This window comes from Bos indicus x Bos taurus, chromosome 2 (genome assembly GCF_003369695.1).
Source record: "Bos indicus x Bos taurus breed Angus x Brahman F1 hybrid chromosome 2, Bos_hybrid_MaternalHap_v2.0, whole genome shotgun sequence".
In the NCBI taxonomy this organism is placed as follows: Eukaryota; Metazoa; Chordata; class Mammalia; order Artiodactyla; family Bovidae; genus Bos; species Bos indicus x Bos taurus.
The window spans coordinates 70,947,908-70,973,425 of record NC_040077.1 but is presented as its reverse complement, the minus strand read 5'-3'; the positions used below and the strand labels follow the sequence as shown (position 1 = coordinate 70,973,425).

Below are 25,518 nucleotides of genomic sequence, written 5' to 3'. Positions count from 1 at the left end.
GTCAGTCAGGTTTTTGAGAAACTATTTCAGCAGAGGGAAAAAAAAAAATAACCCAAGTGAGCTAGAAGATGTAATAATAAAAATGAATCTAGTGGGCTGAGCAAAAATGGTTGAAAAGCTTATGAGAAAAAGTTGAAAGAAACTGAGCAAATGCCATCCATTGAATACTTTTCCTGTAGTTTGTGAAAAATGATGGACTCTGTTCTATTTCAGTGCAGGCTGGCTCTCGCTGGTGTCATTAAGCCACAAAAGGACCAGGAGTCTGGAGACCCAGGTTCTCACCCTGACCACAAGTCCTGTGAGACTCTGGGCAACTCCAGCTCTGGGCCTGTTTCTCCACAGAGCAGGAAGAGCTCGTGTCTAAAATCCTAGAATTTTGCTCCCTTACCAAACAAATGTCATCACCAGCTAGGGAAGGCGGGGCCGGATATTACCCTGAAGGGGGCTGGGAGGTCTCCCTCCTACCTGAGCCTGGTGGAGGCTTACTCACACCTTCCCATGGCTAACAACTGCCTCTTGTAAGTCATCCCCATGTTCTCAGTTGTTTGTTCTTCAGATATACTTCATTAGTCACTCCCTTCTGCCTTTTGGTAAGATTAGGCAGTTAATGTCACAAGTCAAGAGTCTGGATGATGACACACACCACATTTGCTTGCAAAATGTCTTGTTTTTTTTCTAATATTTCCACTCAGCAGTGATGCTGGGAAGGGGTTGGGTGAGGCGGGCAAGGGAGTAATGGGTGTTGAGGAACCTGTGTGAGCATCTGGATATTAGGCCGTGGGGGTCTCATCCAACCAAAGTGCTGTTCTCAGGGCTCCCAGTGACCAGGGTCACACACGGCTAACCGGGACATAGATTCAATAGCTCTCTACTCCCCTAGGGATTCTCCCGTGTTCAGAGCTAATTAAGCTGTCCACCTTGACACGATGAGGACAGTGCTCATCAACAAGAGATGGAATGCTGGCATCCACGCATGACGTTTCCTTTCCCTGTAGGTTTCAGCTTAGAGGCAGAAGGGTTCAGGGACAGGAGACCCAGAAGGCTCACCATGTCCCAAGAGTGGGTGGTGGTTGGCAAGAGGGTGATGCTGACCTCCAGCCAAACCCGGAGACTATGCTAAAGCAGGAGAAGGGTCAGTCTAGGGTGCTGGTGAGAATGGCTTCGCTGTCCCAAGGCCTGGGTTCCAATGCTGGGTCTGCTGCTGGGGGTCAGTCATGAGATCCAGGCAGTCGATTTCCAGAGTACCAGCACCTCTCTCTGTTATTGCAAAGACTAAATGGATGATGTTTGTGAAGTGAGAAGTGACTGGCACATAGTAGATGATTAATATAATAAATGGCTGGTGCTGTTGGTCTTAATGGCAGCTGGAAAGTTAGACTAGTCTTTCCCCAAGCTTTACCCAGGCTTCTTGTAAGAGATGCCTGGTGTTAGCTTCATGGTGGCCAAGTTAACAGTCACTCAGTGAATATGCACTGGGACTCTGTGTTAGGAACCATGGACCTCAAGGGGTGGAAGACCCATCCAGTCATGGAAATCTAGGCTGGGCAGACATGTAGATGAGTGATTATACAGTGATGCAAAAGAAATATCATAGAAATATGGACCAAACACAACAGAAAACAGAGGTAGGAATGGGGAATGGGAGAGTGGCTGGAGAGGCTTAATAGAGGTTGGGTTTTGAAGGAGGAATAGGAGTTTGTCAGACTGTCAAGCTGTCCCAGGTTGGGGTGTCCAAGCTAGAGGAATGAGCTCTGCCCATTCTGAGGACAGTATGGGACCTGAGTGTGATGTGTCAAAGAAGCACTGGGGAGATGAGGCTGGGGATAGAGCCCAGATGCATTGTGAAGGGTCTGTCCTTATCCTGAGTCACCAAATGCTTTTCAGTAGTGACATGGTCAGACGTGAGATCTAGATGGTTCTCTCTGACAGCTTAGACTAGATTTGGGGTGAGAGGAAGGAGAAGAGAGTGTGTGCATAAAACATTGTCTTTGATATTAATTTTGATCTTAAAATGTATTTCTAAGGCACCATTGAAGTAAATCAGAAAGCACTAGTAAATAAAATATGATTTACCATAGATGTAAATCAGAAAGTAGTAGTTACCATTGGTAATACTATTAATAATATCAATAAACATAGTCTTAGAGGTCTTCTCTGCAGCTGGTGTACAGCTGCGTCTCCAATTCTGTGGACTTCGGGTTAAAGGAAACCTGTGTTTCCTGTGCCCAGGCTAGCGTGCTCCCTTCCCTCCAGTCGGGCAGCCAAGGTGGGCCCTGAGAGGGCAGCCTGAGGGCAGACTGGAAAAGTCACAGGTCACAAACTGCCCCCAGAGCCCTGCTGTTAGGGGCTGAATGCAGGACAACCTCAGATGCCCAGTCTTGGAGCCTGAGGGCATGGTTGACCTGCAGACTATCCAGTATCTAAACCTCCAGGTTCAGGCAACTCATCACTTCCTGGGTGTGCATCCTACTTCTGGGCTACTCTGCTGTTAACCGGCCTCCCCGCCCCCGACATACCCACAGCAGCCCTGGCTCTGCACTACAGAACACTGCAGAACAAGGTTTGGCCCCTTCGCTTGACTTTGCTATCTGTCTCTGATCCCATCCTGTGGGAGTGATGGTTGCTTGGCAACCTCCACCGGGGCCTGCAGCCTTACAGGGCTTTGAAACCCAGGGAAAATGACCTTGCACTTGCCTTGGTATTTGCATCATGGCAAAACTATATTAACATAATATCAAGAAGAGCCTTGGGGACTTCCCTGGTGGCATAGTGGATAAGAATCTGCCTATGAGACAGGAGACATGGGTTTGATCCCTGGTCCGGTAGATCCACATGCTGCAGAGCAAAGAAGCACATGTGCCATAGCTACTGAGCCCACACTCTAGAGCCTGCAAGCCACTACTGAAGCCCATGAGCTCTAGGGCCCATGAGTGACAACTACTGAAAACGGAGTACCCTAGAGCCCGCACATCGCAGCTGCTGAGCCTGTGTGCCTAGAGCATGTGCTCAGCAACCAGAGAAGCCACTGCAATGAGAAGTCTGGACACGGCAACAGAGTAGCCCCTGCTTGCCTCACCTAGAGAAAGCCCATGCAACAACAAAGACCCAGCATAGCCAAAAATAAATAAATGATTGAATTAAAAACAGAAAGAGCCTTTGCAGGGCGGAGAATCTGGAGAGTGGCAGTCAGAGGGTGAGCAGGGGAAGGGGCAGCCAAGGGTTTGCCTCATGCTCTGGTGGGAAGAGGGCATCACCTTCTTCCCTCCCTGCTGCCTGAAATGCCTGCCACCCAGATCTGCCACCTCCTGGGCAGCATACCCCGAGAGGCTATGCAGGGCCTCCTGCCCAGTGGGAGAATATCAGAGAGCATCAAAACCACTAGCACTGGGTAAGACCTCCATCTACATCAGGGTGCTGAGAACCAAGGAGGGGCCATGACTTGCTCAAGGTCAAGCTCTTTGTTCTCATCAGTGATGCTAGAGGACAAGAGTCCAGAGTTCTGGCCTGCAGGCCTGCACGCCACCCCATGCCAGCTAAGGGGAGGATGAGACTGTCCTATTTCCTCCTGTGCCCTTAGGGCCTGGTAGAGTAGAACTCAGTGAATGAATGAGCTCTGGGATCACTTACTCAACTGGTAATTTGGACTTGTTTTCCCTGTAGAAATTACATGGGCGTGAACATGGATCTGGAAGAGAATGGCTGGATCTGCATCCCACCTCAGCCCCTCACTGGCCGTGTGACTTTGGCCAAGTAACTTAAACTCTCTGTGCCTCAGTTTTATCACCTGTAAAATAAGGGTAGTAGAGCATCTACTTTATAGAGATAAGAGCTAAATGAATTCATGCTGGGTATGTAAAGCTCTTAGAATGCTACTTAGAACACAGTAAGCTATTTTTAAAGAGTGTGTGACCATTATTTTTCTCTTTCTCTCTCGTTGCCAGCAGGTGTCTTGCTTTTTCACCTGAAGTCTGGGTTCCAACTTTCTCTTATGAAAGCCCAAGCCTACAGATGCAATGATGCCAGGTGTCCATGGGTGGGGAAGGACAAAGGCATTTGAGAAACTGAGAGCAGGGAGGCAGGAACCCAAGTGAGTAGGGGCTGAGGTCTGTGGTTCCCAGGAAGCGGCCCCACCTTGCCCCCACAGTCCTGCTCTGGGAAGTGGCCAGGCCTCTGAGGGGATGGCTGCATGGCAGATGTGCCTGGGGAGGGCACAGCCTCAGTAGGATCCCTGCTTCCCAAGCAAGAACAAAACTGCAGCTGGAACCAGGGGTAGATGAGAAGGGTCTCATTGGGTGACTTAAGTGTCCTGGAGTGTGTAGGACCCACACACCAGGCCAGAGGCTGAGGGCTAGAGGGAGAATCAAGCAGGTTCAGGAAAATAAAGAACAGCAGTGTTGCTTGCAGACCTGAGCTTTGGAGTCAGAATCAGGCCCTGTGAGTTTGTAAACCAGGAGGAAGCATCTAGGGGGCCTATTTCTGTAGGTACAGGTGCCAGGGGAGGCTGCCTGTGGTGCTATTTGGTTTGGGCTGAAGGCCCTGCATTCCCAGGAATCCTGATGGCAAAAGAGCACCATCTGGCTTTCCTAAATGCATAATTACTGTGCCCCCCTGCAAAAAACATATTTCTGCAGCCTTCCCCATCTCAGATGATGGTAACTCCATCCCCCTTGGTACTCAGGCTGAGAACCTGAGCACCTCATCTATCCCAAGTCTATTACAGCAATCCTGTGTACTCAGGCTTCAAAACATGCCTTCAGTACCTTCTTGCCCCTCTGCTGCCCCCACCCCATTCCAAGCCTCCATCGCCTCTCATCAGGGTTTCTGCACAGCCTCCTAACTGGTCTCCCAGCATCTTCATCTGATCAAGTTAGAAGATCTTTTAGCTTCTCCACCTGGTAGCAGAGTGAGCCAATTAAAACCCCAGATGGATCATCAATCCTCTACTCAAAACCTTTCATTGGCTTAGAGTCTAAGGCCAAAGCCCTTTCTTGGCCTTCAAGGCCTCTCTGGTGTGGCTTCAGCCTCCCAGGCCTCACCCACCACTGCCTCCCTGGGCTCCACCAAGAGGTCCTCCTTGCTATTCCTCAAAGGTGCCAGGCAGCTCCTCTCCTTCCAACCTGTGCTCACATATCACCTACTTAGCAAGGTCTCCTACACCACCCTTTAAAATCACACCCCACCCTTCTCCACAGTTTTCTTTTCCTCCTTAGCCATAGGCATGTGTGCTCAGTTATATCTGACTTTTTGTGACCCCATGTACGTAGCCCGCCACGCTCCTCTGTCCATGGGATTCTCCAGGCAAGAATACTGGAGTGGGGTGCCATTCCCCACTCCAGGGGATCTTTCCAACCAGGGATCAACCCACATTTCCACATCTCCTTCTCCTGCATCAGCAGGCAGATTCTTTACAGCTGTCCCATGGGGAAGAATTGGCAGATGACAAGTGGAGCACTGTACCTACGGGACACCCAGTACCATGACTGGCAGGAGACGACTCACGAGGGCCGTACCTGCTTGACGGCCAGGTTGACCAAGTCGTAGCGGTGGGAGCGACGCAGCGGCAAGCAGAGACTGTAGAGCGCGTGCAGGGCAGCGCAGAAGAAACTGAGCAGGCCGATCTGCTTGCGGTGCTGCAGCCAGTGGTCCAGCCAGTCGGGGAAGCGTTGGTACTTGGTGCCGCGGCGCAACTGCAGGGCAGCTGCCAGCACGCCAGGCAGGTACACCAGCGACAGCAGCACGTAGGCCACGCAGGGCAGCGTTGTGTTGACCACGAACACAGGGAGCTTGTAGAACTTGTTCTTGCCCTCCTGCACGTAGGGCTCCAGCACATCTCGGACAAAGTTGTAGGCGTAGAAGAAGATGAAGAGCCCCAGGGCCAGGAGGGCAGGCACCTTCCAGCCTGGGAAGAGGCGCAAGGGCATGGCTTCCACCTCCCGGGCCGAGGCCAGGGACCCCATGTCCACAGGGGTGAAGCCCATGGCCCTCACCATCTCCAGGACAGTGCGCTTGGCTTCCGGCTGGTCACTGCAGATGGGCACCTGTGGGGAGGGAGGTGGGAGGCATCAGATGGGGTCCCTGGGTGGGGCCTCAGAGAGCCTCCTGGCCAAACTCCTCACTGAATAGCCGAGGAAACTGCCAGGTAAGGTACAGCTGGAGCAGAAGGTGGCCCTGACTCCCAGGCCAGAGGCCTTTCTTCCCTGTGGTCTCCCAGTCTCTGACCCAGCAGTGCCCGCTACTCAAGGATAATGGCCAACACTCATTCAACAGTGAGCATCTCACCCAGCTCATAGCCATCAGCACCCACACGCAGAACACCCATCTAGGCAGCCCCCAGGAGCCCTTGGAATAGGTGCCTTGAGGACTCTGGCCTGCCCTGAGGGTTGCTCAGCTATTGGGCTTTGCATATGGCCAAGAACGTGCTGCTGTGGCTGCAGCTCCATCCCTCAGTCCACAAGTGTCCTCTGTGACCATGTCCTCTTGCCCCTTACAGCTCTCAGCCAACACACAAGGCAATCCACAAGTCAGCCCCTGCCTTGTAGCCCACTGCTCCCCTCTGTGAGCCCCCAGGCAGGTCCACTGGTGTCCTCTGGTCCCAAACACTCCATGTGTCTTGCTGACACTGCTGTGGTCAGCTGCTCTACCAACACTGACTCAGGACCTACTATGTACCAGGCTTAACACATGTGATCCCTCAGCATTGCCACAAGCCTGAAAGTAGGTACTACTGTCCACATTTTTCAGGTGAGGAAACTGAAGTTTGGGAGCATCAATTCTCACCTCTGTGTCTCAGAAGGAATGCCCTTTCTGTGCCTGATGACATGAGGTAGGGCCGAGGCCAAAGCTGACCTCAAAGGCTTCCCCAGCCAGCTGCTGGTTCTGCTCCCTCCAGGCTCTGCTATTCTACATTCAGCCACTGTCCATTGCCTGTCCATATATGAGAGTCCCAAGATGCAGGCTGTAAAGAGGACCCTCCAGTTAGAGGGGCTGGGTACCTTGGGCTCTCCCACAGCCTGGCATGGAGTTGGCAGAGGAGCCATCTGAGCTGGACTCATTGGAAGAGGGTCTCATACACATGTGGAGCCTGGCATCCTTCCTTCAGGAAAGTGCAGGTGGCCTCTTGACATTAGAAACCATCTTGTCTTGGTTAGAGCCCCTCTTGCCAACAACTGTATGCAGCAATGGCTGTTTCTGGAGCCTTTTTCCACTTCCAGAAAAACCTGCTATTAACTATTCTGAGAAATCTGCTCAGTTCTTGGAAGCCCTTGGAATAGATGAGATAAAGTTTGGGACTTGCCTGCTTCCTCAGGACCTGGCGCAGGTTCTTCTTTCTAAGTCCAATCCTAAAAGCAAAATCTCTCTTGTTCTAGACTCCAGATAGTAAAAAGAAAGCCATCAACCTTTTCCTCCTTATTTTCTTGGAAATCAAATTACAATAGAAGAACATGGATTTCCAGTTCAAACCCCAGCTCACTAAGTTATGGGACCTGGTGTAAGTAAGCTCATTAACAACTCTGCACCACACTGCCCTACTCTGCGAAATGGAACTTTGCAGTCATGTGAGATGAGCTGAGATAACGTACACGAAGAGCCTGGTTCATCAAGGGCCTTCAATGAAACTTAGCCTTTTACATTTATTATGGTGACTGGCATTCCTCCAGCACTTACCTGCCTATTTCCATCCCTTGGACCAGACTGCAGGGTCCAGGCAGAGATCACATTGAAGGCCTTGACCACTGCACAGGTGGGGAAAAGGGAGGCCAGGTACTCAGCGTTGGACTGATGGTGCTGCAGGTGCTCCTGCTCTGTGGGATTGCTCACGTCCACCAGGATCTTGCCAGCCAGCTGGTCACTGAGGCCACACAATGTGGAGTAGTGTTCCCGGAACATAGCCACGAAGATGACCTCCGGGGAGCCCACCGCCTCCTCCTGGAGAGTCACTTGCGCTGCTGAGGGAAACAGCCCAGCCATGCGTTTGGGGTTGCGGCTCCCCACCACCACACTGAAGCCGGAGCCCACCAGGCGGGTGGCCAGGGAGCGAGCAAAGTCCCCGCTGCCCAGGATGCCCACTTTGGGAACCTCACTGGAGGCCTCAGCAAGGCTGCCATCACTGTCCACCAGGTGGTGGCTGATGAGCGGCTTGTCCATCTTTCCTGATGTTCTGGTGGCTAGAAGAGAAAACAGGAAGTTGGTCAGCTTGTGGACTGCCCCTCCTACCAGCTCCCTCTCTGTCCATCAGAACTGCATGATGGTCCAACATTCACCCAACAGACCTTTCAGTGTTAATATATGCCAGCATGGGGGCACAAGCTGAATAAGTCCCAGCCCCTTCTTCAGGAGCTCACAGATTCCAGAAGAGGAGAGGGAAGGACCTCTGCATTCTACTCTGTCCTTTGTCCTGAATTATTTGTTTGGTACAAATTTGTGAGAGTGAGTGTGCTGGGAAAGAAGGGTATGGAATTTCTATGATCAATGCTATGCATGTCTTTTCAAAAGCATTATGTAATAGTCAGTGTTAGTATCCGGGAGTGACCCCAACCTCAGCATCATCGGGTTTATCGGATTACTAGGAAGGGTAGACGATGCGTTCCTGTGCTTGTTTACACTCTGCATTTTGGAATGGTATCTCTGATGCTCTTCCTTAAGTAGACAGTGAGCAGCTTAAAGATAGCAACTTCATCTTATTTGACTGTGGATCTTACCATTTATCACAAGGCCTGGCACAGAGCTGGTGTTCAGTGCTTACTGAATGAATGAACGAACGAACACCACAGTTCTACTCTCTGAGGATAGGACTGGAGTGGGACTTGACAGTGAATGGGACCTAAGACTGGGCCCCTGAATTTGGGCTACAAATTTACAGTACACTTGGGTGGGAAAGTTATTTGTTTTAATTGTCACCGACTTCTAGCTGTAAGTTGCTATTTTCTTCAGTATGAATGTAAGCAGCAGCACAGTAGTATTGGCCTATCTGCAGCTTTGTCACCAATAATGACCAATGTCACATCACAAGTTTAATTGTGAAAGGGCTCTCCAAATATGATTTAAACTCATCATTAATTTAAAATTATGGTAGATAGAACACCTAAATACATAAAGCAAATATTAACATACCCCAAGGGAAAATAGCAACAATAACAGTAGGGGACTTCACTATCCCACTTTCAATAATGGATGGATCAGACAAATAAGAAAAGTCAGCATGGAAACATTGAACTTGAACTATACCTTAGACCCAATGAACCCAACAAATATATAGAGAACATTCTATCCAACAGCAGCACGATAGACATTCTCCTCACACGTCACAGAACAGAGCATATGTTAGGTCATAAGACACATCTTAACGATTTAAAAAAGCTGAAATCACGTCAAGTATTTTTCCGACCACAATGGTATGAAACTAGAAATCAGTAACAGGAGAAAAATTAGAAAATTCACAAATATGTGGAAATTAACATACTCCTGAATGACCAATAAGCTGAGGAAGAATCAAAAGAGAAATTAAAAAAGAAAATATCTGAAGCAAGCAAAAATGGAAGTATAACATACCAAAAAGTATGAAGTGAAGCAAAAGCAGCTCTAAGAGGAAAGTATAGCTTAATGCCAAAATGAAGAAAAAAGAAAGATCTCAAAACAACTTAGTTTACATCTCAAGGAACTAGAAAAAGAACAACAAAGTCCAAGTTAACGGAAGGAAATAATAAAGATCAGAGTGGGAATAATTGAAACAAAAGCTAGAAAAACAATAGAAAAAAATCAATGAAGACCTGGTATTCTGAAAAGATAAAATCGACAAACCTTTAGCTAATACACTAAGAAAAAAAAAAAAGATTCAAATAAAATAAAAAAGAAAGAGACATTATAACTGACATCACAGAAATACAAAAGATTATAAGAGACTATTATGGACAATTATATGACAACAAATTGGACAACACCAAAAAAATGGATAAATTCCTAAAAACATACTATCTACCAAGACTGACTCATGATGAAATAAAAAATCTAAATAGGCCAGTAATGAGTAAGGAGATTGAATCAGTGATTTAAAAAACTCTCTGACTTAGCTGACTAGATAGATGCTGAATCAAAGAAGAATATCTATAATGATAAAGAAGTTACTAAGACACTCTTCCCTTTCCTAACTACATGTCTCTGTGAGGCTGGATTTTCTTCATATATTTTAATCAAATATTGCCTCACAGTGAATGCAGAAACATGAGAATCCAGCTCTTTCATATTAAGCCAGCCCTTAAGGAGATATTAAAAAATATAAAACAATGCCTCTGTTCGCATTACTTTTTGTTTTGGAAAATATCATTTTCCTGAAAATATCTCACTATTTTAAAATAAAATGAATTTATTGTGACTATTTTAAAATAATAAGCAAAAAAACAAACAAACAAAAAGACCCCAAAGCCTCTCCCAACAAAGAAAGGCCTAGGACTGGATGGCTTCACTGGTGAATTCTTCCAGAGATTTCCTGACAAGTTAATGCTAATCCTTTCCTCACTCTTCAAAAAAACTGAAGAGAAAGGAACACTTCCAAGCTCACTTTATGATGCTATCATTACTCTAATACTAAAGCCAGATAAGGACAGTACAAGAGAAGGAAATTACAGGCCAATATCCCTGATGAACATAGATGCAAAAATCCTCAATGAAACACTAAGAAATTGAATTCAGCAGCACATTAAAAGGATCCTACACCACGATCAAAGTGGGATTTATCCCTGGGATGCCAGGATGGTTCAACATAGGCAAACCTTTAAATGTGATGTACCATAATGAAAGAATGAGGGATGAAATTAATCCGATCATCTCAATAGATGCAGAAAAAACATTTAACAAAAGAGAACATTCTTTCATGATAAAAACTCTCAACAAGTTAGATACAGAATTAGGAATGTACTTCAGTATAATAAAGGCCATACATGACAAGCTCACACGTACATCATACTCAATCATGAGAAGCTGAAAGCTTTTCCTCTAAGTCATCAGGGACAATACAAGGATGCCCACTCCTGGCCACTTCTACTCAACATAGTAGTGGAAGTCCTAGTTAGAGCAATCAGACAAGAAAAAGAACAAAAGACATCCAGATTGGTAAGGAAGAAATAAAATTGTCTTTCTTTACAGTTGACATGATCTTATATATAGAAAACTCTAAAGACACCACCAAAAAACTATTAAAACTAAGAAATTAATCCAGTGAAGCTGCAGGATAGAAAATCAACATGCAAAAATAAGCTGTATATATACCAACAATGAACTATCTGAAAAAGGAATGCACTAAACAGTCCCATCAGTTCAGTTCAGTTCAGTCGCTCAGTCGTGTCCGGCTCTTTGTGACCCCATGAATGGCAGCACGCCAGGCCGCCCTGTCCATCACCAACTCCCGGAGTTCACTCAAACTCATGTCCATCGAGTTGGTGATGTCATCCAGCCATTTCATCCTCTGTCGTCCCTTCTCCTCCTGCCCCCAATCCCTCCCAGCATCAGGGTCTTTTCCAATGAGTCAAACTCTTCGCATGAGGTGGCCAAAGTATTGGAGTTTCAGCTTTAGCATCAGTCCTTCCAATGAACACCCAGGACTGATCTTCTTTAGGTGGGACTGGTTGGATCTCCTTGCAGTCCAAGGGACTCTCAAGAGTCTTCTCCAACACCACAGTTCAAAAGCATCAATTCTTCGGTGCTCAGCTTTCTTCACAGTCCCATACAGTACCATTAACAAGGACTTCCCTGGTGGTCCAGTGGTTAAGAATCTGCCTCCCAATGCAGGGAGTGCTGGTTTGATCCCTGGTCAGAGAACTAAGATCCCACATGCCTTGGGGCAACTAAGCCCATTTGCCACAACAAAAGATCCCATGTGTACTGCAACTAAGACCCAATGCAGCCAAATAAAACAAATAAATAAATATTTTTTAAAGAATAAAATACTTTGGAATAAATTTAACCAAGGAGGGGAAAGATCTGTACACTTAAAACTACGGAACACTGATGAAAGAAATTGAAGAAGATGCTAATAAATTAAAAGACTTTCAGATTCATAGCAATCTATACAAAAATTCCAATGACATTTTTCAGATATAGAAAAAAAAAATACTAAGATTCATACAGAACCATAAAAGATTTGAAATAACCAGAGCAATCTTGAGCAAGAAGAACAAAGCTGGAAGCATCATACTTCCTGATTTCAAATTATATTACAAAACTTTAGTAATTAAAACAATATATTACTGACATAAAACAGACATAAACCAAAACAGAATAGCCAACCCAGAAATAAACCCATGCATATATGGTCAAGAATATGCAATAGGGAAAGGACAATCTCTTCAATAAATGGCTTTGGAAAAACTGGACATCCTTATGGAAAAGAATGAAAGTGGACCCATATCTCATATCATACAGAAAAATCAACTCAAAATGGATTAAAGACTCACACTCAAAAAAAAAAAAAAAAACAAGACCTGAAACTGTATTACTGTCCTAGAAAAAAACTTGGGAAAAAGCTCCTTGACATTGGTCTTGTCAATGACTTCATTTAGATTTGACACCAAAAGTACAAAGATCAGAAGTAAAAACAAACAAATTGAGTTTGACTATATCAAACTAAAAAGTTTTTGCACAGCAAAGGAAAAATCAACAGTCAACAACATAAAAAGGTAATCTATGGAATGGAAGAAAACATTTGTAAATCATATCCATTAAGGGGTTAATTTCTAAAATATTTAAGGAAATCATACAACTCAATAGTAAAAACCCAAGTAATCCAATTAAAAATGCAAAGGAATTAACAGACATTTTGCTAAGGAAGACATACAAATGGTCAACAAATATATAAAAAGATACTTAACATCACTAATCAGGAAAATGTAAATCAAAACCTCATACCTGTTAGGATGACTAGTGTCAAAAAGTCAAAAGATAGTAAGTGTTGGCACACATGTAGAGAAAAGAGAACCCTTCTGGGGGTTGGTGATGGACAGGGAGGCCTGGCGTGCTGCAATTCATGGGGTCGCAAAGAGTCAGACACAACTGAGCGACTAAACTGAACTGATGCATTGCTAGTAGGAATGTAAATTCATACAGCCATTGTGGAAAACAGCACAGTGACTCCTCAAAATATTAAAAATAGAACTACCAGATGCTCCAGCACACTACTACTGGATATTTACCAAAGGAAAGAAAATCACTCTCTTGGAGAGATCTGTACCCCATGTTTATTGCAGCATAATTTGTAGTAGACAAGATAAGGAAACAACCTCAGTGTCTGTCCGTGGATGAAGGATAATGAAAATATGGTGTATGAGTACAATGGAATATTATTCAACCTTAAAAAAAGAAGGAAATCTTGATATTTGCATCAATATAATGAACCCGGAGGACATTATGCTAAGTGGAATAAACCAAATACAGAAGACAAATACTGCATGACCCCAATTATATGTGGTTCTGAAAAACCCCAACTTAGAAGTAGAGAGTAGACCGGTGACCAGGAGAAATGGGGAGATATTGGCCTAAGGGTAGAAACTTTCAGTTATGAGTATGTTTGGGAGATCTAATGAACACCATGGTGACTACAGTTGATAACAGCACACATTATGGGGGGGTTGTAGCAGTGAAGAAACCAATATGTGTTAAGCATCCAGAACAGTGCTCTCTCAGCACTTAAGCCAGCACTGGGTGGATGGCGGCTCTGGTGATGAAGCAGACCCTGGGTGCCAGCACTGTCCCAGCGGCAGGGATGAGGTGATGGAAGGATGCAGTGACCCTCCCAGTGCCTCTGTACCTGAGGAAGAGGGGTGAGTGGTGACAGGGGCTTTTCAGGCGACCTTAGATTCCCAGGCTAGCATCAGGGATTTGGGCCAAGATAACTGTACATCCCTCTCTAGGGACTCCAGCTTTCCCTATGGCCCAGCTTTCCCTGGGGTCTCCCCAGTCCCTGCTCTAGCCACCTGGAGACACCGGCGCCAGAGCAGGCTTTGTTCCTATGGGAGGGAGAGTCACCACACTGAGGCCTCCAGGTCACCTTCATGTTTGCTAATGATTTGGAGGATCCCAAGCAGGTCCCCTCATGAACAGAAGCCTTTCCTCTGGCTTTGCTCTCCCCTTCTCCTTCCCATCTCCTGAGCAATTACCATGTGCTAAACACTCTTGGGAGCATAAAGATGAATAAGAAACACTCCCCACTCTCCAGTGGTTTATAATTGCATGTGTCTGTGTGTGTGTTGGGTAATGCAGGAAAAGACGGGATAGGGCTTCCAAAGGGGCAGCCAACGACAACATTATGGCACACACAGCCTCTGCTGGTCCTTGAAGAGCTCTGAGTGATCGACAGCCTCACAGTAAACATGAACCAGCCCAAAGAGAAGTCAGTGAGGTCTGGACTTGGAATCCTGTCTGTGTTTATCCCCAGACTTAGCATCACAAGGTGGGAGGAAGTGTTCAGGGCTGGCACTCAGGCTTCACTGCTCAGAACCTCATTTGTATTTGCTTCCCGTCAGGGATCTGAGGTGACACAGCTGAAGCTGAGGGAAGCCACAGCCCCGGACTGGGGGACCTGGGGCTGGTCCCAGTTTTGCCCTGAACTGACCCTGAAACATTGGAACATCTAGGGACCTATTAAACATCCAGACTTATCGTCCTCAGTGGCCCTGCTTTGAGCCTCAGGGTAAATGGGAACTAAACATGAAACACCTCCAAAGTGCTTCTTGCGTCCAAAATCTGGTCCTCGGGACAGGAAAAGGCCAGCCACCTGGGCAGAGGTGCCAGGTTCTGATCATAGCCACGCCCATTGCTCACCACCCAGGTGCTTCTGCACTTTAGTCCTCTCACCTTTAAAATGGGGACACAAATTGCATCTTTCTCCAAGGACTGTTGTGAGCATAAAATTAGTTAACAAGAGCTCAGAGCCACCTTTTCTGACTGGTGCTACGTGTACATGTACGTGTGTGTGTGTGTGTGTATCTATGTGTACTCTCCTCTGAAGAGTTTCACGGGCCTTTCAGAATTCTTCGGCCCTCCCAGTGCCCAGCATGAGGCCTGCAGCTGGCATGATGCTGGCAAGAGCAGGGCATGTGGTAGGATCCTGGAGGCCCCAAAGGTCTGGCGGAGCCCCTGTTGCCTGTCCATGTGACCCAAAGGTGAGAGGGCCTAACCCTGCCTGGGCCCTGGCTCCCCTGCTATTCTATTTACAGATCTGGGGGAGGTGGAAGGGAGGGGATCAAATTGCAGCTGGGTTGGGGCAGCTGGGGCCTGCGGCCTGCACATACACACCTTCCCGCCTCCCCTTCTCAAACTGTGGACGGAACAACATGTAGGCCTGGTTGTGCAGGAACTGGCACAAACCTCAGTTCCCAGTCCCCTCTGGGTCTCTGCCCTGCTTGCCACTCCTCCTTCCTGGCAGGGCCACAACATGGGTTGTCTGTGGCTGGGAGCCAGGCCTGGCCCACAGGCCTGCCTGCCAGCTTCTGTCTGCTCTCAGACAGGCCTTCAGAGGTGGGCAGTCAGGGCATGGACAGCGCTGCAGCCCCTTCCACACGGGCGGCACACGCCCGTCAGATCCCAGGGGCTGGAGCAGGCTGCAGCCACGAAGGCACTGCTTTGGGGCCGGATATGGGTGGGGGCGGGGGTGCCAGCTTGGCACCCTGCAGCTGGAGGGTCTGCAGGCCACCTGGGATGCCACCCCCTCCACCCCCAGGGCAGAGGCTAACTTAGCTAACATTTCTGGCCTCATGGACTGCAAGAGGAATATGGCACAATTCTTGCCCTCAAGTGGCCCACAGTTGTGTTCGAGCTTTATTTTAAAATTTTAACATTAAATCTGGGGGGCTTACATTCCTGTAATTCTATGTATGTGCTGTGCTAAGTCACTTCAGTCGTGTCTGACTCTTTGTGACCCCATGGACTGTAGCCCGCCAGGCTCCTCTGTCCATGGGATTCTCCAGGCAAGAATACTGGTGTGGGTTGCCATGCCCTCCTCCAGGGGATCTTCCTGACCCAGGGATCAAACCAGAACTGCTCTATTTATTTATAAATTAAGTATATTTTAGTATGACTTGTGCACTCTAATGTTATATACAGAATAAATCATATATAAACACACATAAATGTAAAGAGATAAGGCTAAAAATTTAAAAACAAACAGAAGCTCTAAGTTTTCTTCCCACTCCCAGGGATGATCCCTGACAACCCCTGGGGAAGTTCACACCCTCCAGACACTGGGGTCCCCACGGAGTGACATGCACAAGAGGCAACTGAACACGGTCCCCTGGGAGAGGACCCTGCCCACAGACAGGGCAGCTGGGCAGCTTCCTGCAGGAGGTGGGCCTGAGCTGAGCCTTGAAAGATGTGCAATTGAGCTCAGTAAAGCCTTCTAGAAAGATGAGCCTGTGTAAGAAAAGGCCCAGGAGCTGAAGAGCAGGGATCCACAGATAGCTCGTGGCCCTGGGGCAAAGGGTATATGTGTCCACAGCCAGCACCCGGGAGCTGGCAAGTCATAAATGAAAATGCAAATTCTTACCCAGAACTTAAAAAAAAAAGACTAAAAAAGCATAGAGATGAAGATCATGGCTCTCAGAGGCTGAAACTCTAGGTTCCATCCTGACAATTTCCTCACAAGTAGACATGGACAAGTTCCTTCAGTTTCCTCATCTGTGAAATGGTGGAAGACCGCCTGGCTTCCCTCAGTGGGCATGGATTAGCTGAGCCTGGTACACACCTGGGCTTTGCCTGTGGTTAGGGACCTAGGGGGCTTCTCTAGGTCCTTGTCTGTTGGCGTCCCCATGCCTTGCCCCAGTCAACTTTGAGAAGGTAGAGATCACCATGCTTGTTCCATGACCCGACTTCTAAAACCCAGCCTTGTGCCTGAAACATTGCAGATGTTCCATGCATATTTGTGACTAGAGATACATGTCACAGGAGCTTCCAGCTTCAAAACTTACTCTATTTGTCCTTTGGGGGCAGAAATCCTTCCAAAATGCAGTGCCTGTTTCGAGAAAAGGCAAGCACATCCTCACCCAGAACCCAGAGATCAACCTGAGCTGCAAGAAGGGATGTTCCTGAGTCTCGTCTTGCTTTTATAGAACTGTGTTATAGGCTTACTTCCTCCCTCACTGGCAGGACATTTATCACAGCTGTCAGCCTGCTTGCCTCTTAATTAAAGCCCTCCAAGATCCTGCTAATTGGCTGTGGACAAGAAATACAGACGACGCACTATCAAGACAGTGAAAGGACAACCCACAGAATGACAGGGCAATTTTGCAAGCCATATATCCAATGAGGGGCTTGTTTCTAAGTATATAAAGAACGCTTAGAGCTCAATATTAAAAAGACAGCCTATATAAAATTGGGCAAAGGATTTGAGTAGACATTTCTCCAAAGATATACTGGTTTTCAAGAAACACACAAAAAGATGCTCAACATGATCAGCCCCCATGGAAAAGCAAATTATCAAGAAAACCATGAGGTATCACTTTATATCCACTCCAGTACTCTTGCCTGGAAAATCCCATGGACGGAGGAGCCTGGTGGGCTGCAGTCCATGGAGTTGCAAAGAGTCAGACACGACTGCGAAATTTCACTTTCACTTTTCACTTTCATGCATTGGAGAAGGAAATGGCACCCCACTCCAGTACTCTTGCCTGGAAAATCCCATGGATGGAGGAGCCAGGTAGGCTGCAGTCCATGGGGTCGCTAAGAGTCGGACACGACTGAACAACTTCACTTTCACCTTTCACTCTCATGCATTGGAGAAGGAAATGGCAACCCACTCCAGTGTTCTTGCCTGGAGAATCCCAGGGATGGGGGAGCCTGGTGGGCTGCCGTCTATGGGGTCACACAGAGTCGGACACAACTGAAGAGACTTAGCAGCAGCAGCAGGATGGCTTAACCAAAAAAAAAAGAGGGAGACAAAGATAAAAATTGTTGGTGGGGATATAGAGAAATCAAAACCCGCATCCACTGCTATTGGGGAAGTAAAGTGGTACAGCCGCTGGAGAAGAGAGTCTGGAGGTTCCTCAGAAATTTAAACAGAGTTTCTATATACTCCAGCAATCCCACTTGTAGGAACACAGATACCCTAGAAAAATGAAAGCATATATACACACACAAATGTGTGCACCAATGTTCCCAGTAGCACATTCACAATAAACCCAGAGGAAACACCCCAATGGCCGCCACTCATGAATGCATAAACAAAATGTGGTTCATGCACACAGCGGAATAACATTCATAGTGAAAAGGAATGAAGAACTAATACACACGACAACATTATGAACTTGGAGAATATTATGTTAAATGAAAGGAACCAGTCTCAAAAGGCCACATACTGTATGATTCCATTTATATGAAATGCCTAGAAACAGGCAAGTCTACAGAGACAGAAAGTAGATGAGAGGCTGCCAGGAACTAAGGTTGGGGGCGGGGGGTACGGGGTTGGGGAAAATGAAGAGTGACTGCTCACTGGTACAGGGTTTCTTTTTGGAGTGATGAAAACGTTCTAAAATTGATTGTGGTGATGGGTGTACAGCTCTGTGCATATACTAAAAAACCACTGGGTGGCTTACTTTAAATGGATGAATTATATAGTACACGAATTATAGCTCAATAAAGTTGTTACAAAAAAACCTGAGACACTACACAGCCTGTTACTATGTGTAAACTAAGAGCAAACATGCTTTGGTGAGAGTTTAAGGACTGCTCATGAGTTAATGCATGGATTTTGTGACATCAGTGTTGGTGATTCTGCAACCTTCCCAAGTTATCTCCTAGTTGTTCCCAAAATTTGAGGTTTCTAAGCCCCAGGACATGTAGAAAAGTGAGGCTTATGTAATCAACACTATTAACTACTGCTGTAGGGGAGATGGTTGCTGTTGTTTAGTTGCTCAGTTGTGTCTGACTCTCTGCATCCCCATGGGCTGGAGCTCACCAGGCTCCTCTGTCCATGGAATTTCCTAGGCAAGAATACTGAACTGAGTTGCCATTTCCTTCTCCAGGGGATCTGACCCAGGGATCAACCCCATGTCTCCTGCATTGCAGGCGATTCTTCACCACTCAGCCACCTCGGAAGCCCCAAAGGCAGATAATACCATGGGCTAAACAGTCCTCTTTGCTTCTGAATGGGCCTTGCAGCTTTTGCCCACACAACTACTTCTCTGCATTCCACCCCATGTCAGCAGACAGCTGTTCCAGAGCCACGGTGGATGGCCTGCAAGGAAGGGTGCTAAGGCCTGAGGCTCACCTACCAGCTCCTGGGATGGGTCAGCGAATAGGGCACGTGTGTTCCAGTGAGTGGGGACAGGCAGGCATCATCGGCTCCTCATAGTGGCTGAGGGTTTATGTAAGGACCTGCAGCTGGAAACTAGCACACAGTTGCCAATCTGCCTGCATTAGGTCCAACACATTCATCTTTCCCCACCAAACTCATCCCTTCCTTAATTAGGCAGAAGATTGGCCCCTGAGAGCCATCAGTGGTCATTGGGAGGTTGCCTAGCAGAGTGTGGTCTTGTAAAACATTTGGATTTACTCAGGATCAGTCACCTTAGGAAAATGCAAAGTGGGCCAGCAAGAACACAGGCAGTTATGGGGTTATATTTCAGCTGTACCACTTACGAGCTGGGTGGCCTTGGCAAGTCACTTTACCTCTCTGAGCCTCAGTTTCTTCATCTGTACAATGGAGTGATGTCACTTACTTTAATGAAACATAGTAAGGATTATAGGAGGTAGCAAAGTGCCACGATCTGAGCCTGTTAGAACTCATATGAGTTTCATGTTGTTCCTCTCTGCCTAGGATTTTTAAAAACCTTTGATCTGTGTAAAGCAGAAATAAATGCACCTAAATCAATAAATGGTGTTCTCTGCTGAATGGAAAATTTTACTCTAAAGTTTTCTAAAAATACGCTCTGAGGTAATGGTCTGGATATCTGCACACACTTCTCACTAAGACAATTGGAGGAAAAGTCATGCTGCTCTTTGGGGCTTAGGAAGAAGTAACAGGGGGTAGTTGAGCAGGGAGGGGTACAGTGGAGAGAGGCTGGTGGTCAGGGGCAGGGCACCAAGGGACCGGGCTTTGCTAGTCTCAGCACCAGGCTCCCTCCCAGGGATGGAGCTCAAGGCACTGGTGTTGACAGGCCACCAGCAGCCCTTACCAGCAACCCCAGCTCCTAGATCAAACCCCACCAGCAGCCACTCTGCCTTCATGCTCTTTGAGAACAGCCCTTTTGCACTGACAGGATCTCTCTTTCCTGCCTTTGTCCTCCCCAGACTCCAAGGGCAAGAACAGTCAAATTCACTTCTGTAGTCCCAGCACTTAGCCCAGTGCCTCGAATGTATTAGGTCAATCCTGAGCTACACTTGAGTCATCTGGAGGGCTTGGTAAAACATACTGCTGGGTGGGACTTCCCTGGTGGCTCCATGGTGAAGAGTCTGCCTGCCAATGCAGGGAACATGGGTTTCAACCCCCGATCCAGGAAGATCCCACATGCCATGGAGCAACTAAGCCCATATTCTACTACAACTACTGAGCCCACGTGCTGTGATTACTGAAGCCTGAGCCCTAGAGCCTGTGCTCCTCAGTGAGAAGCCACTGCAATGAGAAGCCCGTACACCACAACTACAGAAAAGCCAGGGAAACAACAGAGACCTAGCATGGTCAAAAACAAACAAATTAATAAAACTATATATGTATTAAAAAAAAAAAGAAACCATACTGCTGAGCAGGACTTCCCTGGTGGTCCAGTGGTTAAGAATCAGTCTTTCAAAGCAGAGGACGCGAGTTCAATCCCTGCTCAGGGGAACTAAGATCCCACATGCCACGGAGGAACTAAGCCCAGGAGCTGCCACTGCTGAGCCTGCACACCACAACTAGAGAGTCCGTGCTCTGCAACAAATGATCCCAAGTGCCACGCGGCCAAAAACAAAAGCAAAAACCTACTGCTGGGCTGCATCCCCAGGATTTTTGATGCTACTGGTCCTAGGACCACAGGCTAAAAACACTGCAGCAGATGCTCACAAAAGGTCTGTGTGAGGGGCAAGTGAATTAATGAATTACTTGCATGTAAGAACCACTTCCGATCTGACTTCTTCCTTGAATTCTTATAGTCAGGCCTAGCCTTTAGGCCACTCCTTCATTAAGCCTCCCTGACCCCCAGGACCCCAGGTATCATTAACTCTTCTTATACTCCTTTCAGTCTTGAGGGCCAGGTGCACCCCATCCCTGCACACACTTTGGCCTCCCAAAGCTGGCTCTTTCTGGTAAAGAGAAGGCGGTCAAGGCTATAGTGGTATTGCCCACTCAGCCAATGAGGTGAACCCTCCAGGCAAACTGCTCCCATGGCCCCCTCCCCGGACTGTGTGTGGGTCACCAGGCCCACTGCAGGGGGTCACCTCTCCCACTGAGGGAGAAGAGAGTAGTGAAACCAGGAGACCACACGGATCCTGTGGACCCAGGAGCCCCCAACACATCAACTGGGGTGATCTCCCCAGAAGACTTAGTTTCCTGAAGGACCAAGAATTCAGATGGCCTGAAGTCATATCCATATCCATGTATTCTTTCACTAGGATTTGACAGCCAGGCCTGGAGGAAATGCTCACTTGCACAGTTCATCACTACCCACCGTCAGCACAGAGGCAGGAGGGTGGTCAGTGCTGCTTGCGAGGGGGAGGGAGGAAGTCCCGGTGGTCAGCACCAAGGCCAGTGGCGCAAAGCAGGGAAGATGCTAGCAAGGGGCCCTGTGCTCACAACCCCAGGGGCACCGTTTACATTGCGATCCATGCGAACAGTGCCCTCTGGAGTTGGGCAGTGCACATCCTGTGTGGTTTTACGTAAATGTTGGTCCTGCCAACCCTGGTCTGAATACCCACTGCGTACCTAGCAGGCATTCTGGCTGCTGCTGCTGCTAAGTCGCTTCAGTTGTGTCCAACTCTGTGCAACCCCATGGACAGCAGCCCACCAGGCTCCCCTGTCCATGGGATTCTCTAGGTAAGAATACTGGAGTGGGTTGCCATTTCCTTCTCCAGGTGTTCTGGCAGGTGGCTAAAAAGACGGTTTGTCCTCTTGAGGCTCTTAGGGGAAAGGTCGGCTACACCCCATGGCCAGGAGAAAAGTGCTTGAATGAGGGCGTGCCCAGCACTGTGGGAGCCAGGGAGGAACACTTGCCTCTGCCCAGTGAGGTCAGGGTGCTGGCATGTGGAGGCAGCCAGCTCCCTATGGACCGGTTAAGCCAGCCAGGTTGGAGGCTGTCAGGCAGCGGCAAGTGAAATCTGCCGCCTCAGCGATGGGGGTTGGATGGCTTCTCGCTTTCCAGGGACACTTGGTGCTGCAACTCCTGGGGCCAGATGGGTCTTGGGGCTGGTTGCTGCCTCCACCCTTTCCCCTTGCCATGATGTACCTTTGCACATCCAGAAATAGGCCCACCTGGCCCTGGGGGCTCCCCTGCCCCTGGGGAGGATAGAGGAAGGGAAAGGGCAGGTCCCCAGACTTTGGCCAAGCGGCTCAGCCTGCCTCACATGGCCAGATTCTTGGGTTTGGGATGCATGTTTCCTGGCTTTGCCCAGCTGATGGGCCACCTTCTCCAGAAAGCCTCTGGGGTGCCTGAAACTGACCCTCAGGGGCCTCTTCCTCTGAACTCTTAGGGACAGTGGGACTCAGCCTCCACTCTCCAACTGCTCTGTGTGAGGATGGTTGTCACGCCACTCCATCCCAACCACCTGCCACAGGCCAGCTCCACACAGAACTCTGACTTTTGTTAGAAGTCTCTGAGAGCTCAAAGAACTGGTCCGGGAGGTCCTGGGAGCACCTCCTGGCTTCCTCCTGGGCCCTGAAGGACAGGGGCACCTTGTGCTCCGTGACTCAGTCTGCACTCCTGTCACATTACCATTGACCACACATACCGGTTTGCTCGTTTATCACCCCGCCAGACTAGGGGCCGCTTTGGACTCATTTCTGTGTCTCTAGCATCTGGTCTGGGGCCTAGCACCATGTAGGTGCTCAATCAATGTTTGTGGTTTGGATGACTTAACTGCTAGATTCTGTGCCCGAGGGCAGAGTGTGCTTGGGAATGAGCCCTGGCTGTTCACCCCAGCACCTAGCTGGGGTCCTCCTCTGCCCAGAGGGGATTAAATCACATGATGAGTTTTGAAGTCCTACTGTAGCTTGCTTATACTGTTAGAACTGGCCAGACATTTCACTGTTCGATGAACTTAGTAACACAGAAGACCAATGCATAGCTGCACTCACACACTGCAAAGAAACAGAATGATGCAGTTCAGCTCATGCAACTCTGGCCAAAGTAGGAAATCAAACACCACATCTGAGACACATTAGGGTGCAGCCTGGTAAGGACAAACCCAGGGAAGGAGGCTTCAGGGATGCTGGGCCAATGGCTCCAGGGTCCATGAATCTCTGAGCCAGGAGGTGGCAACCATTCAGAGCGATCTGCCCTCTCCATCAGGGAACAGTACCTGGGGCAGGTGAGGCACAGCTGTGGCTTCTGGCAGATGAATTCCTTGGCTTTTCCCAATCAAGACCCACCTGACCTATGGTCTTGACTCTGGACATCCTTCCTTATGCTTTTTCCTGATCAAGTCATAGACTTAATCTTTGTGCCTGAAAAGTCTTTTCCTTCAAAATGACAAAATTCAAAGTCCAGCAGAAAGGCCATTCCTCTGCGAAGCCCTCACCCTACCTCCTCTTCGAGGCAGGATTAACCTCCCTCCCCTGGTCCTCTTGGCTGCCTGCAGCATGCTTACAGGATGGAACCAGCATATAATGGTAGGAACTTTCTTTGAGAGGCCCAAGGGGTGGATGGTGGTAGAGTTCCTAGCCTCCTTAAATCTCCATCGCCCTTCCCCATGTGCTAATGTTAATATTAAAATGAATACACTTTGATATGAATAATTCACATTTCCCAGTCTGGTAAAGTGAATACACCTCCGACAAAATCTTTCCCATTTTATAAATCTGAAAGAGACAATAAGTACAAAGCCGGCTACTTGTTATGCAAATAGATACGGTTTTCAGGGAAGTCCCCTAGTTCCTTCTTCCCTCCACATGACTGCCCCTAAAGCCACGGCATGTAGAAATCTGGGTCTCCCCAGGGCTATGAGGTCCGCCAGCCCTTCCCTACTGAGATGCAGCTGGGAAGTCACAGCCCAGTACCCAGCAAGTGTCTGGCACATGCCACATCACCAACAATCAGGAGTCAAAGAAGCAACGATGAGGTGGGGTCTGACTCACACAGTGGAGAGACTTTAACTGTGGACTTGTACACTCAGGGTATCACTGCTTCCATTTTACAGATGAGAAAGCTGACGTCAAGTCAGGACTTCCTGAAGGCCCCTAAGTGGCTCTTACCCCAGCCCCGTCCAGTCCTGCTCATTCACATGGGTGTGAGTAATAGCCAGTCGTCTGGTCTACATGGGGCTCTGAGGTGGCTTGGCTTCCTCTCTGCTCTCCCTCTGCCCAGCTGAGCTGCCCAAACCCATACTTTCCAACCTCATTCTCAAGTTGTTTCTGCGGATCCAGGGCTGCCCTCTGTCCTAGATTCTAAACCACAGCAGCACTGGCCCTCCCTCCCTGATCTCAGGTTGAGGGGTCCAGGGGGCAAGAAGGAGAGTCTACCTGTGTCCAGTTGCCCGCCCCCCCAAACCCCCACAGCTGACCTGACAGGAGACAGCATAGAAGATGCCATCTCAAGTACAGGTTTAAAAGCTGGGTCACAGACACACACATCTAATTGGTGCGTTTCTATTTTTTTTCTGAGGGCATTTTCCCTTTCTGATGGACTCTAACAAACATTTTACTGTTAGATTTCTTGTAATACTGCCTGGAATCATTATTTAGACATCATTAAAAAATCATTATATTTTTAAAAGGAAGGCTGAGAAGTTCCTACAGAAGAGAATAACAGAAAGCAGGAGTGCGTGCACATGCGTGCACACACAACCCTGTACACACACAAAGACATATATGCAAGTTTGGTTGGACAGAAAAGAGAGGTTTATCACCACACTGCCTGCAAAACAGAAGTGAATGAAAAATTTATAGGGCTTTTTACAAACATTTAGATTTTTGAAACATTCTAAAAAAATCCGGTTGGACTACTTACAGCAGCAGTTCTCTGATAAAGCAACCCAGAAGTGGTTACTAATAAGTAAAATTTACAATTCCCAAATGGACCTGCCTTCCACAAAAATATATCATAAACATTAACCTTTTTTTTTTTTTTAACACACCAGAGCCCACAAAGCCAGTGCTCACATTAACTGAAGGCACTGTGTGTGATAAATCCTTGAACCCTTTACTTTGAAAAGGTTTATGACTTAATGTGCAGATAAGATTTCCCATTTTGGCAAGATCACCAGATGATACTCTTTGGTGCCAGTTCTAAAACAGGGGCTCCCCGAGATGCTGGGGTACACTCAAGCAGCCCAGGATTGGAGGGGCTGGAGAGAGGGCCCCACATGCTGCCCAGGCCATGTGGCTCTGCACCCTATAACCAGACTCACCCACAC

At 47.8% G+C, this 25,518-nt stretch overlaps 1 protein-coding gene across 4 annotated transcripts in view; it reads right to left on the bottom strand.

The window, feature by feature from the left end:
* The window catches only part of STEAP3 (STEAP3 metalloreductase), a 51,744-nt gene that overhangs the window by 13,615 nt on the left and 12,611 nt on the right, over positions 1-25,518 (bottom strand). For all 4 annotated transcript variants that reach the window (XM_027562301.1, XM_027562317.1, XM_027562324.1 and 1 more), the window contains exons 2-3: positions 7,666-8,165; positions 5,511-6,038 (exon numbers count right to left, since the gene is read on the bottom strand). In XM_027562301.1, the coding sequence (XP_027418102.1) occupies positions 5,511-6,038; positions 7,666-8,165 (1,028 nt within the window). The remainder of the gene's footprint in view (positions 1-5,510; positions 6,039-7,665; positions 8,166-25,518) is intronic.